General features: G+C 41.0%; 1 protein-coding gene across 6 annotated transcripts in view; it reads right to left on the minus strand.

Moving 5' to 3' along the window:
- PPFIA1 (PTPRF interacting protein alpha 1) overlaps positions 1-12703 on the minus strand; it is a 53784-nt gene extending 41081 nt beyond the window's left edge. For all 6 annotated transcript variants that reach the window (XM_041410999.1, XM_041410964.1, XM_041410972.1 and 3 more), the window contains exons 1-2: positions 11812-12703; positions 10336-10599 (exon numbers count right to left, since the gene is read on the minus strand). In XM_041410999.1, the coding sequence (XP_041266933.1) occupies positions 10336-10599 (264 nt within the window). In that variant the 5' untranslated portion in view covers positions 11812-12703. The remainder of the gene's footprint in view (positions 1-10335; positions 10600-11811) is intronic.
- Positions 12704-15788: the final 3085 nt, after the last annotated feature.

Here is a 15788-nt window from a genome sequence, read left to right on the forward strand (position 1 = left end):
CAGACCCAGGACAAGACCCATCATGCACAACTATTTCAATGACAAGATACTCCTACTTGCAAAAACTGTGAGCAGCAGCTGAGGCCCTGCCCTATTCTAATCGTTCATCTTGGCCCCTGGTTGCCAGCTTTAGCTCTGTGGCTAGCAGCTGAAAAGTACATTTTTCACACTCTGTTAAGAGGGAATGCTTGGGAATATCTGAAGAAGGCTGGCCAAGCCACCCTCATTAAGCAAGCACCAGCATGTACCTCCCCCTCAGTGCTCTCCTATTATATATATATCTGTATTTATTATTTTTGCCAAGTGATGAACACTTCAGTCTTATAATTTCAAACTTGTTTAAGCAAGTAATACTCACTGAGGACAGATGAATGCCTTCAGCAGAAAATTCAACTTACTAGCTCTTCGTATTTTGTTTTTCCCTACCTCTCTGTACTCTATCACCCCAGTTTACAGGGTGAGTGGGCTTACTGGGCTAACTGAAGCTAAATATGTCCAAATCTGTGATATTCTGAATAAATATTACTGTACCATTCCATGGAAAGTTGCTCAATTTTAGCAAATACTCCAAAACAAAGCAATTCCAAAGTCCACACAAAATAAGCACAATATCAGGTCCTACAACAGACACGTCTGCTATCTAAACACAGAAAAAAAACCAGGGAAAAAATCAGCAATATAGATTAAACATTGAAGGGCTGTTTTAGAGGGAGGGGTAAAGCTTTTTTAAAGTTCAAAGTAATTTTTGTGTCTGCCACAAACAAAAAAAATCCATAATGAACAGTTCTAAACTCGACGGCTACCTGAACCCAGCCAGAAGGAAATCAGGGCGATGAGCAAGGCTATAATGCAGAGAAGAAATAATTTTTTAAAAAATCAACCAATCAAAAAATGATAAATAAATGAAAAATAAATTAATAAAAGGGTCAGGCTGTCAATATGGTGCTCCCATTAACAAATGTTGAGGTGAAAGATGGGTTGGTGGGGAACCTGTGAAGCCCCTGTTCCACACTGGACTAAAAAAGGGAAAGATGATGCAACAGGGAAGCCAAACAGCCTCCTACTCCACTGAGACAAAAGAAATGCTTGGCTCTTTTCTCCTCCTCTACTTCCCAGGATTTAATCTTTAAAAACCATTGTACAAAATTCAGGAGAGGGCTATGCAGTCCCCACAAACTACAGTTCCAATGGGGTCAGAGTTACACCAATGTCAGTATCAGCATAAGAGATCCCCTGGGAGGGGAAAAGGACAGCTAAAATCCTAAAATGCTGTTCCATTTCCACTTTACATGAAGCAAAGTAATTCCAGATTTCTTGAGACAAAGACTCAGCTTTTGGAAGATAATGGTGTGGAACCACACCCTGCAAAGACATTTTGAAAACTGAAACGGCATGTTTTAGAAAATAAATTACTGGATGCACCTGCCTCGTGCTCTTTAACATAAGGCTAGAAGAATGTTAAGACTTTCCAAGCCTTTTCCCATGAACTACGAAAAGGTGATCGTGCTGTATGAAAAACACATTACTTAAGAATAACAAAAAGATTCACAGTGGTATCCCAGGGCATCCCTGAAATTATCTAAACCAAACTTTTAGTCATTCCCCCAAATGTACTACAGTAAATAGAGAGAGCTTTGAAGGGGTAATCTGAAATTAGGAGTTTACCTTGCACAGGCAGAAACATGTGGAAAGCCCAACCAGATTCACCCACACATCCAATATCACCCTCCACACGGGCTCTGCTCTTCCAGCCTTGGGGCTCCCGAGTGCAACACCATTCTTTACATCCAAATTAGATTAACTGAAGATCTCTGAGCATGAGAATCCCGTGTATTAAATTTTGAATTTGGATCAGAAGTTTCTTTTACTTCTGGTTTCCAAAGCAGCCCATGCCTTAAATCCCAGTAGAAGCAAGAGATTCAAGCATGAGATGCATCCAAGACTTCAAATACCCTACACAAGAGAATCTTAAAGTATATAAAATTACAGAGTCCAGCTTCCCATTGGGAACAGCAAATCCACAAGCACAAGCTACAGTGAAAAGCACAGCAAATAACAGAATTTCGCTCTGGTACTATTAGTTCAGCAAGGTTGACAGAGTCCCATGACTCCCAGCATGTTTAGCTCACAGGTTTCGCAATTACAGATAGGAATGCAAAGAAAATAAGAGTTTCAACTCTAACATTCTACTGGCAAAGTATATATTGCTAAATAATTGTGACAGGCTCACACAGGACAATTGAGAATCCATAACTCAAACCCACAAATCCACAGTTTAAACCCTGACACTGACCAAGACAGCAGTCCCTTCAGATGTGTACAGAACACCCTTTTCATCCAATTTTCTTTTTTAAGGCAATTTGGGATTGCACAGTGAAAAAACTTTCATATCAAACATTCTGTAAAGCAAATGAGCAATTTCACTTTGAGATCTCTCCCTCCCTTTTCATGACTGTACTTGGAAATTCAGAAATGGTTTAATAAAAGTGGTCACTATTTATGGAGATAACCATGGATTATAGCACCAAAAGAACCCCAAAAATTTATGATCCTCTTTATTGAGCGAGCCCTCTCCACACTGAAGAATGTTTGTTGAGCTTTTACACCAAGCATTTTGGTGGCCAAAATTCCTTTTCAAGTAACTCAAAATAAACCCCATTTCTCAGCGCTGGACACTCAGTGTTGAAGTCAATGATCAATAGACTTCACCAACTGCAAGGTAGTTTCTTCACATGAACATTCACAGATCTTTCAACAATACATCAAGCCAGTCTCAACTTTGTACAGATTCAAATAGAAATTCTTTGTTTAAACTGCACATCTTAAGGTGGCTTTGTTTTGTTTGGCTTTTTTAACGATGTGAATTACTCAGCTCCATAGGCTTATATAATTAAATCCTCATACTGTGCACTGTTCTGTAAATTTGAAGTAGGAAAAGAAAATCTCACTTCTCTCGACAGTACAGTGTTTAACAATCTCCATGCTTTGCTCATTTTTACCACATGATCTACCCTGCCATTCTGTATAAAAGGTAAATATGCCTCTAAAAACAATGTTTGAAGTGTATAGAACCAAATTTTATATGCACTTATGTGAGAGATAGGACAAAAAAACCCCAAGCACTGTGCTTCAGAATATTTCTCTACAATTGGATACCCAACTCTACTATGTACTAGCAATAGGAGTAAAGCAAAACACAGCATGACTCAGACTATACCCAAAGAGAGATTACTGCTCTACAGAGAGGAAAAAAGAAAAAAATGTTAATCAAATTTCAAAAGAAAATCAAGAGCTGCCCATTTTCCTATGACAACAAAGAAAAAATGCTTACTTTCTAAAGAGAAGTTCTTTTTTTCCTCCTTAACAAAACTCAAAAGGTCACAAATCAAATTTTTCAAGCTTTTTTTCCAAGCAGCCCTTTAAACAAGTCCTTATTTAAAACCTGTCCTGAAGATATCTGATTATACTCAATACTGCTCGTGTAAGGATATCTTCATTAAGGAATCACAGAATCCTAGAATGGTTTGGGTTAGAAGGAGCCTTAAAGTTCACCTCTGCCATGGGCAGGGACACCTTCCACTAGATCAGCTTGCTCAGAGCTCCATCCAGCCTGGACTTGAACTTTGGTGCACTTCAAAGAATTTGTAAAATAAAATATTAATTCTAGATATTTATCTTTCTGAAAACATAACCTGAAGACAGATGAATTACAGGAATATATTGGCCGTTCTTATTCATATTTATCCATCAATAGCCATGGCACATTTCAGACCCAACCAAAATTATATTGCTGTCAAGATCTCCACTGCCATCCTCAAAAGCCATATCCTCAGTAGACAGGAGCATAAACACATGAGCAAAGTTCAAGGCCATTGTGAAACAGCCAAAGAGAAGATTAAGCAACAAAGCTTCTCTTTTGAAAAATGCTGCAGCTCCAGCCACTGCAGGAACAGGCCACAGAGCCTTGTCAGGCTGATCAGAAGGAAAGGAACTGATTTTCAGTAGAGCTTATGTGAAACCAAAGGGCAAGTCTGAAACAGATAAAGGTCACAGGCAAAAAACCAAGGGAACCAACCTCTCACATCAGCTTAGAGGAAAACAACACATCAAAATGAAAGTGAGCATTAACTTGGACTTGTAATCACACTCCTCCAATTCTAAATATCCAAACTCCCAGAACAAACTCCTCAAGTGACCTACAGATATGGATTCCTACACAAGTATCTGGAGTTCCCAAAATGTGGAAACATTATTTCCCAGTGCCTCTGTGAAAAAGCCAAGTTGAATAAAAAACTCACTCCATTCAGTAGCAAAATAATAATTCTTCTTTCAGCCCAGAGAACGTGAAAACATTTTTCCTGGCAAGAATTGCATTACATTTACACTTGGGGAACCCACAGGCAGGATTATTTAAAAAAGACACTTGCAAAGTTATGAGCATCCAGATTACCTGACACAAATTTATCTCTTCTCAGTATTTGTAGCTTGAGATGTATATACACAAGAGATTATGGTGAGTATTTTCTAATATATGTCAACAGATACCAGTCAGCCTTAAAGACTTTAAGTGACTTAAGCTGCCTAAATTGCCACAAGCAGCTTACACAAAGACCCCTGTCATATTCCTTTAAAAATGGAAAACTAAAAAATAAATCCCCAAATTCAACTGTGAAGTATGTTCATGCAGTTATGAGATGCAATGCTGACTTAGGGCAAGGAAAAAAAAAATTACTAATATGCACTTAAAACATTATTTCCAAAAATTCAAAGTCTTTGACAACACTCTTAACTACAAGGGGTCTGCAGATATTGAAACACAATGTGTCCTCCTAATTCCATGATCAAAACCTACAGTGAATAAAACCAACATTCAACTCTCCTAAATATATTACAGGAAGGATGAAACAAAGTCATGGGCCAGTGGACATTAAAACACTAAGAATTTGTAAGAGAGTAGGGAATTGTGTTCTTAATTCATATTTATCTTAAAAAAAAAAAAAAGAAAAGAAAAGAAAAAGGGATTTGGTTTCTTTTTTTATTTTGTGGAATTGCAATTATGTAGCCATATTGAATCTTCAAGTCTTGCAGCTAAACATCTTCAAAGCACTTTTTAGTTACACTCTTAGAAAAGAAAGGAGAAAAAAAAAAAAGGTAACAGAGGAAGAATTCTCTAAATACCAAAAGACACTACCTCTTGCACCAGAGACTACAGGCAACTGATGAGAGTATACATGTGATGCTCACCTGGTTCTAAATATATATTTTAAATACTTTGTTTTGATTATAGTTCTTTCCACCTTATATACAGCCTGATTTTAGGCTGCAGGTTAGACTGGAGCACCCCAAGCATTAATAAACCCACTGACAGACATCTGTCCACAGTAGCACAAGAGTAGGGAAAAAACACTAGCTCCTGTTTCAGGGCCTCGTCCACTACCAAAACAAAGAAAAAGCATTTCTGTGCAGTCACCAAAACATTCTTTCTACAAATAAACTAAGGAAAATAAAAACAATAGTTTCGGACTTTACCAAATCTGCTTGTAAAAAGGAGGGATGGGACATCACTCAGCAGTAAATTTCACCCCAAATTTAACAGCAGTAAAATTCACCCTCAAATACAAGGAAACTTAAAATGAATTCCAAATTTAATCCAGCTAAATGGTCTATTTATAATGAAGCAAACCTAAATTAAAAGCACAGTATAAACAGCAAGTTGCTAACAATAGGCAAACAGATGTCTGCTGGGCAGGGGTGGGATGCTTCAATAAACAAACCCAAACATATCCACATGAGAAACCAAGAAGACAGAACCAGTGGAGACTCCGTGCTCAATATACTCCTCTGCATTATTTAAGTGTAGTTAGTCCTTTTTGCCCAAACACAGGGCATTATTTCAGACAAATTCATACTTTGAAGGTTTGGAGCAAATGGTATCTGTTTCTATGTCTTGAAAACAAAGAAATGCTAGGGAAGCTGAAGTTTGTTGATAATCAGTGAAGAATTCTGAATGTTAATTCCGATCTCCATCTGACTTAAACTAGTGTAAAGCCAAATCAGTTCAGTCATTCACTAAGAGTAAGAGCCAAGTATGATTTAGCAACTGAAACTCAACACAGATGTCTGAAAATGCAACAGGAAGAGTCCTGTTCATCTCTGCTATCAGAACGGGGAGGGAGCAGTGGAGGATGTGCCTGTTCTGACATCCATGTGAAACCCTTTGGCACCTCCAGGATTCCTGGGCACTCTCTTGAGATTAATGGCTGCTATTCAGAAGTCAGCACCAGCTGCTGCCAGAGTAAGAAGTGCAAGCCATGGCACCTCAGGCTGAACATCTGGGAATGCTGCAAATGGAGCTGCACATAAGTGCTGAGGAAATTTCAGCTGCTGCAGAGTCTGGCCAGGTCTTTGTGTGTTCTGCCACGGTGTTCTTCATATTAGGCACAATTCAAAACCTCATTTCTACATCTATGACATCCTGTATTACTCAAAACTTGTCTGGAGGAAATCCAAATACCACTATTCATAAAATAGCAATGAAATACTTAAGTCCATCACTTGCAAACAATGCCAGGGCAATCTTTAGGCCAAGTGTTTTGATATTTCTTACATGTGAGGCATTGAGTATTTCTGAGATTGTGTAAGGAACATCACTGTATAGGGACATACCTGACCTTCACTGAATAAAAATATGAACTGACACACACCATTTTTAACTGAAGTATGAGGTAGTGATAAAATATTTACTATGGGTGGAAAGCAACTTTTACTTTAACCTATTATTTTGCTTACCTTGTAGAGAAAAAAATGAGGCATGATAAATTTACGGCCAGAAGATCAGAGGTGCAAGATTAAGATGGATCTTAATATGTGTTGCTTCATATTTGTATTGTATTTATTAGCTTATAAAATTAACATGCATATTAAAATTTTCATCCTGATAACAACTGCTGTGAATTCACTGACTGTGCTTTTGTTTGTGATAAGCACCAGAGTCACTGGAGATTAAACTCTGGTCTTCACCGTCCAAAACAAGAATCATGTTTTAGAAAACATCTATGTGAAATTCTATCAGCAAAATGAACACTGGCCTGCAACATTTTAATAGCAAGCAGTGAAGTAACTTGACCTCATCTACCTTGGGTTCAAAATGTAACCTTTAAATACAGTTTTACAGATTACCTTATAAATTTGAAGCACACAAATCTTGAATTCTGTAGAATGCATTCTAAAAGGCACATAAAGGGCATAATCAAATCCATTAAGACCATCATTAGCAGAATAACAATGTTATGTTACAAAGCTCTTCAAGTAAAAAGTTAATGTTCTTTTTTTCTGTGAAAAATTCTAGAAAGCATAAAATTAAGTTCTAGCACAGCACTTCGATTTCCTCAAGTTCATTTTCCAAGGTCAGAGTACAGTTTGACTAGGGTAATCTGTAATAGAGGAAACTCCCAGAAAACAAAGAGCATTGCCAAGAATCCAGTTATTTATCAAGGCAGTGGTGATGTATTTCACTTCCAGCTGTCCACACTAAAAACCCAGAAAAAGTCAGCTTTAAGTAAATTACTTAAGTATTTACTTTAAGTAAATGTAACAGATAAAGCACATGTATATAAGGTTAAAATGCACTCCTCTCAGTGAATTAGACATCCACAAAAGCTGCCTTACCCCAAATAACTGTCCCAGGTTTATGGAGCTAGAACTGATGCCTTGAATTCCCAGCTGCCCACCACAATAAGAAATGTGACCACAAAATGTGCATCACTGCTGCAGGAAAAACTGCATTTACTTTTAGAATCACAGAGGTGCAAATACTGATTTTAAAAATACTGCCATTTTGAAATTGATCCTATACACTGTTAGTTACTTTTGAAATATATATATATGGTATATTTTATATACCAGTGTGAGCTTCTTTCTTATATACAGAAAACTCAGAGAATGTAAGGAATTAAGCACCAGGATGCCACCAGAAATTGACTGCCTTCATAACAAAACCAGAAGAGGCATTTTGGTATAGAAAAAAATCAATCTGGCATTCCTGCTTTTAGACCATCAGGACTTCCCATCAGTCATAGAAACAGTCTAAAACTGGCTGGTTCAGCTAAAGATCTAAAACAGGAAAAGTACACATAGAAACAATTCAAAACCTGTTAAGATAAAGGAGTCTAAAATCAGCTACAAAGACTTGTTACAAGCCAAGTCTGAGAAAGAAATAATACTTTGGTTACAGAGTGATTTAGCAATTAATGAAATTACACAGGTCTTTGTACAATTAGTTAAACTGACCTTGCAGGTCTACTAAACTGAAAACAACTACTATGAAAAAAAAATTAAAATCTACACTACTATGCATTCTTTGCTAAAAAAAACCACCAGCTGTTATTTTATTAAATTTAAAGACTTTATCCTCCTTGAAATCCACAGCTAAACAACAGGCCATTTGAGACACTAGTTCAAAAGAATGCTCAGCTTGAAATAATTAACAAAAAAGTTTGAATAGTTTCACGTATTAGTTACTACAAAGTTTTGACAGTGAACACATATTAGGATTTTTTTTAAAAATTGTTTCCCCTCAAAGATTTGCACCCATGAAGTAACTGACTATACCTTAACAACAACAAAACCTGCCCAATACAGAAGTTATTTCCAATGTAGCAACAACAATAAAAATATTTCTGATTTTTGAAAACACCACAATCATTTGAGCTAAGCATCACTGGGGGCAAAAGCAGCAGTTCCACAGGATGAAAAGAGTATTTTTCCAACAGCAATCTACAAAAATCCACACACTGCTGTATGTTTACATAAAATTGCAGTAAAATTTCTCCTTTAACTAACTTGCTTTTCCAACAGATTTCACATGAAACCATGCAAATATGGCATTCTTGAAAAGGGGAACTGTTTATTAATTTTCCAGAAATGTTTAGAAAGTGATGTTTTCATGCAAGTAGCCTGCTTGATTTAGGAAGGAAAGCTGAGAACTGAAAAGGCAAAATGGGAACAGCAGAGTTGAGGGCTGAGATGATTCTGCTCAGCCACAAACTCAGGTCTAACAGTCTGCAGGTCGTGCAAGTGGTTAATGGCCTCCATTAATGTAGCAAACCTGACACAGAGGATGAGGAGAAGCTACAAATTATTACAACAAAAAACAAAGAATGATGTTTGCCTGCAGCACATGATTTAACATGGGCAAAGGTTGGAAACATGAGTAGCAGAGGTTGGAAACTTCTCCTTTCTGATTTTCACCATTGTAACAGAACTAGATTAACACATGTAACATTTTCATTTCCATCCCTCAGTAATTACCAGCACCAATTACCATACCAAGAGTCATACAGTGATTACATTATAATGAGAGCAGTGAAACAGAAGGATTTAACACCACTGTTTGAAAGGGTATGAACAGTAAGTCACAGCATCACTGTGCCACACTTGGGACAACCACCACCACACCAGAAAGCACAAGGCTGTCAACAGTTAACCAACACCTAAAAGCAGACCCTGCTTTGCCTACAACCAAATGCTTCTCAACATGTTCAAAGTCCACTTGTATTATTTTTAACTCGAATGGATAAAACCCAAAGATTCCTGCAGACACCAATCACCTTTCCTAACTATGCTCCTTAGGTAACAAACCGAGCACTGCGGGCCACGTGCATTCTCCACAAGGCACTAATTAGGAATTCCTAGCAGGACCAAAAAAAAAAAAACCCTCAAAAAACCAAATCCAAACTTTTCAAAAGTAACTAAACAGGTTAAACAACACACTCAGACTTCTATATTGCCATGACAATTCAGCATGCATTCACAAGATAGCAATCTTCAAGGTTTTAAATCAAAATCTTTAATCGAGTCAGAATGGTCTGTATGGAATTCACAGAATCCCAGAATGGTTTGGGTTGGGAGGAACCTTAAAGACCATCCAGTTCCAAATCCCTGCTATGGGAAGGGACACCCCCCACTAGACCAGGTATTAATTCTTAAGTGCATTAATGAATCAGGCAATTAAGAGAGAGCATTAAAAAAGTACTAGTTGCAGAAAAAAAGTCCACCAAGTTCTATTAAACAAAAGGATGTAGATACCATTCCACATTTATGCTAAGCCAAGGAAATTCCAGAAACTGGGAAAGCAGACTGGAGGGAAAGGGCTGCTCTTCCCTGCTTTTGCATCTTTCTCAAAATGAGCAAGCACCATAAGACCCTTCAGGATAGATCCATCTTTCCCTAAGACAACTCGACTCTTCAGTAAATCAAACACACAAACAGCCAACAACACACCACAAAGAATAAAAAAGTCATTGAAAAAGCCCTTCCCTTCCCAAACGTTCATACCTGTGGAAGTGCAGTATTGAGCTGCCTCTGCAAGGAATCCCTCTCATGGCCAACCTCATGCAGCTTGCCCTGGGTGAGGGCGAGCGTCTCCTGAGTTTCTCGGAGCGTTTCCAGCAGGCGATCCCTCTCTTCCAGCATGGACACCATTAACTGCTCAAAGTGGGAATCAGCATCTGACTGCAACGGGGAACCTGAACCGTGGCCTCCATTTCCCCCGGCGGGAATCTCGGCCTCACTGATGGTTGGCATCACCTCACACATCATCTTGAAACAAAACGAGACACAACAAAGGCCAGAAATCTCGGTCAAACAAATCTAAACAGGAGCTTTGAGTGCTGCCCGTAATACCCACTTAGCTCTCCCCACGATAGCATCAGCAAAGGCTGCCAGCACCTTGGTGTTTGCCACTATTTCATTAAGAGAGGAGAAAAGGTACACAGTCAACTTAATCAAGGCTTTGCTTCATAATGAGAATCTTGTGACCTCTTGCAAAACCAGATTTTTGCAGCTACGTCTCAAACTGTGACTTCATTTTAATGGATTTATGTTTTTGTGAGGAGTAAACTGCTGCCGAGATCTTTTTAAAAAATCCAAAGATAAGGCATGCAGCCTGACACCAAAAATTATACACTTCACCCAGCAAATGATTACACTGCACATTTTGGGAAACATTATATGCTTCTTCCACTGCTTCAAACGTACAAAGATCGTATCTACACCAGTACTTTGCGCTTGTGTTGGCTGTAGAAGTTTTATGATGGTGAAAGTGATGTATGGTAAATCCAAACAGTCCAATTCGGGAGATAAAAACATGTAAAGGAAGATAAAAGACCAGTACTTTGCTCTTGTGTTGGCTGTAGAAGTTTTATGGTGGTGAAAGTGATGTATGGTAAATGAGTGGTAAATCCAAACAGTCCAATTCGGGAGATAAAAACATGTAAAGGAAGATAAAAAGCACTGGATTCATTATGAAGTAGTAGCAGCTGTCAATGTGGACAGCAAAAGTAAAGGTAAGCAAAAATAATTAAAGGCAGAGGATGAATATAGTTAGCAATGCAAATAGGAGCAGTGCACTACTGGAAGTGAGCACACTAAACTGGAGCACCTTTGAGAGACCCTAACAGATCCCTGCCAGAGCTAAGGCGTTAAGGTTTTAAAAACCATGGGAAAAAACTACTCATATAATCACTGAACCAACAAGAAAGTTCTTCAGGCAACCTCCCTCAAAAGCACAAACCTACAGAATGTAAGGCAAAATCAGGAAAAATAGCCCCCCAAACCACTCGTGTACCACAAACTTTGTTCTCGGCCTTAAATGTCACACTCACATCTGGAAATTTCAAAAGAGCAATTCATTCTTAGTTTTACTGTGAGTCCTCTCCATGCTCTGAAAGACTTGGAACAATCTGAAGTGCTTTGTAACATTTTCATGCATGATTACGATAAGCCCTGAATTTTCACCACTACGTTGTTTACCTTGCTCAATAAAACGAAAAGGCTTGGAAAACAGGCCCCAGGTTTCCTGCAGCACCAGTTCTTCTCTGTATTAGCAGTTTTCTGTTATCCCCCAAAACCCTTCGGATTGCAAAGCACCCATCCAGCTCCAGTCCAATGACTGTTTAATCAAAACACATGAAAAAAAAATAAAAAACCTGCCGAGGAAAGAGCAGATCCAGTAAAAAGCAGCAGCTTCAGCTATCTCGTGAAGTCCTCGGCACAGAAGAATGTGAAAATAAACTGTCTCAGCTTCCCATCCCTCTATTACTGGCCCATAGGTCCTGCAACAGCTGGGATAGAGGAATCATGTGGTGACCAAAAAAAAAAAAAAAGAAAAGTAGTCCGATGCAGAGATTGGAGAAGCTTCAACACTTCATCGCTCATAAATTCCACTCAGGTCACAATCGCATTATTAAACAGAGTACGGACAGCAGGGGAAAACAGCATGAGCTTTCTTGTAGAGGATTTGGAAAAGCCTCCCTTCTTTTCTCTTATATTAATTCCAACGGGAAGCTCTCCTTCCCGTTCCCTGCGTCTTAGTTCAAACATTTATAATCCCAAGAGCAAGGCGCTGGCGTCGCTTTGGCAGGCGAGCAGGGAGCGAGACCTGTTGTTTCCTCTGCACTAGTCCCGCAGACGATGCTCCGCAAAGAAAGGACTCGGCAGCTCCGGGGGCACCGGCCCGGTCCCCTTCCCTGCGGAGGGCCCGGCTAACAAAGCGGGCGGAGGACGCGGGGCTCTCCCGCTCCCCCGCTCCGTCTCGGGGAGCACCGGGCCGGGCCTCCCTCCTCGCCTCGCTCGCTCCCCGCCGAGGCCCCAGCGGCGCCGGCAGCGCGGCCGGCCCGGGCCCGGCGCAGCCGCTGCGGAGCGAGGCCTCCTCCCGCCGCTCCCGGCGCGCTCCGCGGCCCCGCATAAATCAGTGCGGCGCCCACAATGCACCGCGCGGGGCGGCGCGGCCACTCCTGGCCCGCTCCCCGCCGCCGGGGACCCGAGTTCGAGACCCGCTCGGCGCTGCCTGCCCTGTGAGCGATACCGCCGCCGCCCACGCTGCCCGCTCCGGGGGAAAGGACGGGAAAGCGACAGCGGAGCCCCGGGGCGGGAGGCGTGCTGGCTGAGGACTGGGAACAGGGCAGGGCTGGAGTGGCCCCGCAGTCGCAGCCCGTGCTGGGGCCTGCGTGTGGCGACAGGGCCCGGCCGGGCGCGGGGCGAGATCGCTGCCCGAACCCGCTCCCAGCGCCTCGGCGAGCCCAGAGGCTGGGAGCTGCTCTGGGCACCTCGAATCGAAAGGCCATTGAGGGGCTGGAGCGAGTCCTGAGGAGGGAATGGAGCTGGGGAAGGATGTGAAGCACCAGGAGAGGCTGAGGGAGCTGGAGAGGCTCAGCCTGGACAAAAGCGGGGGATATTATCACTCCACAGCTCCCTGAGAGGAGGTTGTGGCCAAGTTGGTCTCTTTTCCCAGACAAGTGACAGGACAAGAGGACTTAGTCTTGAGCTTCCAGGGGATGTTTAAGATGGACGTTAGGAAGAATTTCTTCCCAGAAAGGGTGACCAGAGTTGGAATGAGCTCCCAGGCAGGTGCTGGAGGCACCATCCCTGGATGTGTCTAAGGAAGGACTGGATGTGGCACTCACTGCCCTGTCCTGGTTGACACCGTGGTGTTTGGTCATCGACTGGACTCAATGACCCCAGAGCTCTTTTCCAAGTTAATCCATTCTGTGATTCTGTGGAGCTGCCAGGTCCCCAGCACAGCAAGAGGCAACTTCTCTGACATAGCCTGCTCTCCACAGGAAACTGGGTTTGGCTACGTTGACTATTATTTTTCCAAAACACCATAGAAATATTTTTCCACTTGCATTTCTCTAGCTTTTTCTCTCTTCCTGGAGCCTTCACCGTGCCCATGAGTTGAAAGTTGAAACCTGCCAGGCAAAGCTTAGAAAACTCTCTTTCCTCTCCACATTTGTGCAACCACCCTGAATAAAGTATCTGCATTTTGGACCTTATTGTTGCTTTTACAGTGGAAAGCTCTAAAAGGCATCAAGGGCCAGTTAGGCAGACAGAGGCAAGTCATGCCAAAAAGTGGCAATTCCTGCACAGAAGGTTTTGCAGATTTGTGGCTGGATTATGTGGATTAATTTGTAAACACGTCTCAACACCTAGCACTGGATAGAAAAGATCACTAATGAGTCAGTCTTCCACATATGAAATTCTTTACAAGTTTACGACATTGTGCTCTTTCCCTTTGGTATCTGAGCCTTTAGAGTGAATTCAAGACTCATTTTTTAAGTTTTCCCTGTACAGCCATGAGGTGTAGATTACTTTTTTGTTTTCCCTCCTGAAGTTTCTAATGTAATCCTATGACTCTGGGAACTGGAACTTTGAGGAAAAAGTCAAATACGATGAGGCACATTCAAGTCATGAGTTCTGCCAAATACAGATCAGCATAGATTTAATGCTGAATGTCTGAATAACTGAGGTCTAACTTTTCAATGTAGGAAGAGTAGCAAAAATATTCCAAAATGAGCTGTTATGAATTAACCTGTACATAGGTAAATGCTTTTATTTATAAGCTTTGATCCAGATTTTCAGTGGATGTAGAAGACTTCAGGCTAAACAGCTGCCAGGGCAGCATCTTCAAAATAACCCGCTCCAGCAATACCAAAACAAGGCTGGAAAATAAAGTGGAGTGCATGGCTGTGTGAACAAACACCATTCCGCTTCAGTTCATCACACATAAAAAGTGAAAATTAATGTTAGTAGAAAGACTGATTTGATTTGTGTTTAACATGTGAGTCAAATGGAGACTTTGTGGATGAAAGGGCAAAAGGTTAAAGACTGTAATGGGCACAGAGTTGATAATCTCTCTCAAACTGGACACTGCAATATATCCAGTCAGATTAACTGATCTCAGACCCAGGTCATGTGGAATAAATTAATGAACCTCAGTATACATGTAGATCCTAAAACATTGAAAAACATTTTCTCTCAGCCTGAGATGCCTTGGGACATGTGTTTTTCTTTTGAAACTAAGTTTTGTTTTGTCCTTAAATAGTTAAAAAAAATGAAGATTTCTACCATGCTATAATCCTGCTTCATTATGAGGACCCTAGCACACAATCCTGAATTGAGACTAAAAATGGATGAACTCTTGTGTATTAATTTTCACTTCACCCAATTTGTTGACAAGGCACAGACACTCGCATTCAGCTTGCTCATCTCCGTGTTTGGATTTCCCATCCAAGAGGCAGGAGGTTTTAGCTGCAGACCCTCCTCAGCCTCAAGGAGTTGTCACCTTTATCTCTGTCACCTTCGAATCACTCTGTACACAAGTTTCAGAGGAGGGTGGGAATGCCAGTGGTTAGGCACTTTCTTGAGAAATGGGTTTCAGCCTCAGGTGGGAACAGAGTTCCCACAGCATATAAATGTCTGCTACGTGAGAAGGAGGCACTGTAAAGAGCCAGGTATTTATTCATGCCCAAAAGGATGGCTTAGTCCAGGAGGGAACCTACATCCAGAATATCCTAGCTAAGGAATATGCCTCCCATGTGTCATACTGCAAATACCTTCCTTAGGCACCACACTGTGACTGTCACGCAGAGCCCAGACTGTGGATACGGCAGAGTTCCTTAGGTGCCCCAAAAATATTTGAAAGGCCTGATTTTAAAGCTGATGCTACTCCCCTGTGCAGTCCACCAAAGCTCCTACCAGATCAGTGGGGAAGGCCAGGACTTGAAATTCTAGCGAAAAAAAGTGAATAACCAGGTCTTTTGCAACATGCTCCGTGCTGCACGAAATGCAGGTGGAATGGTAAAGTCAGAAATCCCAGGCTCTGCAAATACCAAAATATTTCTCAGTCCTATTTACTTTGTAGTACAAGGAAAACAGTTTCTTTTTCTCCCGGGCATGTAACCCGGGATATACCATCCGACATGAAGAGCACCAGCAGCTCAGATCTTTTT

This window comes from Onychostruthus taczanowskii, unplaced genomic scaffold (assembly GCF_017590055.1).
Source record: "Onychostruthus taczanowskii isolate IOZ18803 unplaced genomic scaffold, ASM1759005v1 scaffold101, whole genome shotgun sequence".
Classification (NCBI taxonomy): Eukaryota; Metazoa; Chordata; class Aves; order Passeriformes; family Passeridae; genus Onychostruthus; species Onychostruthus taczanowskii.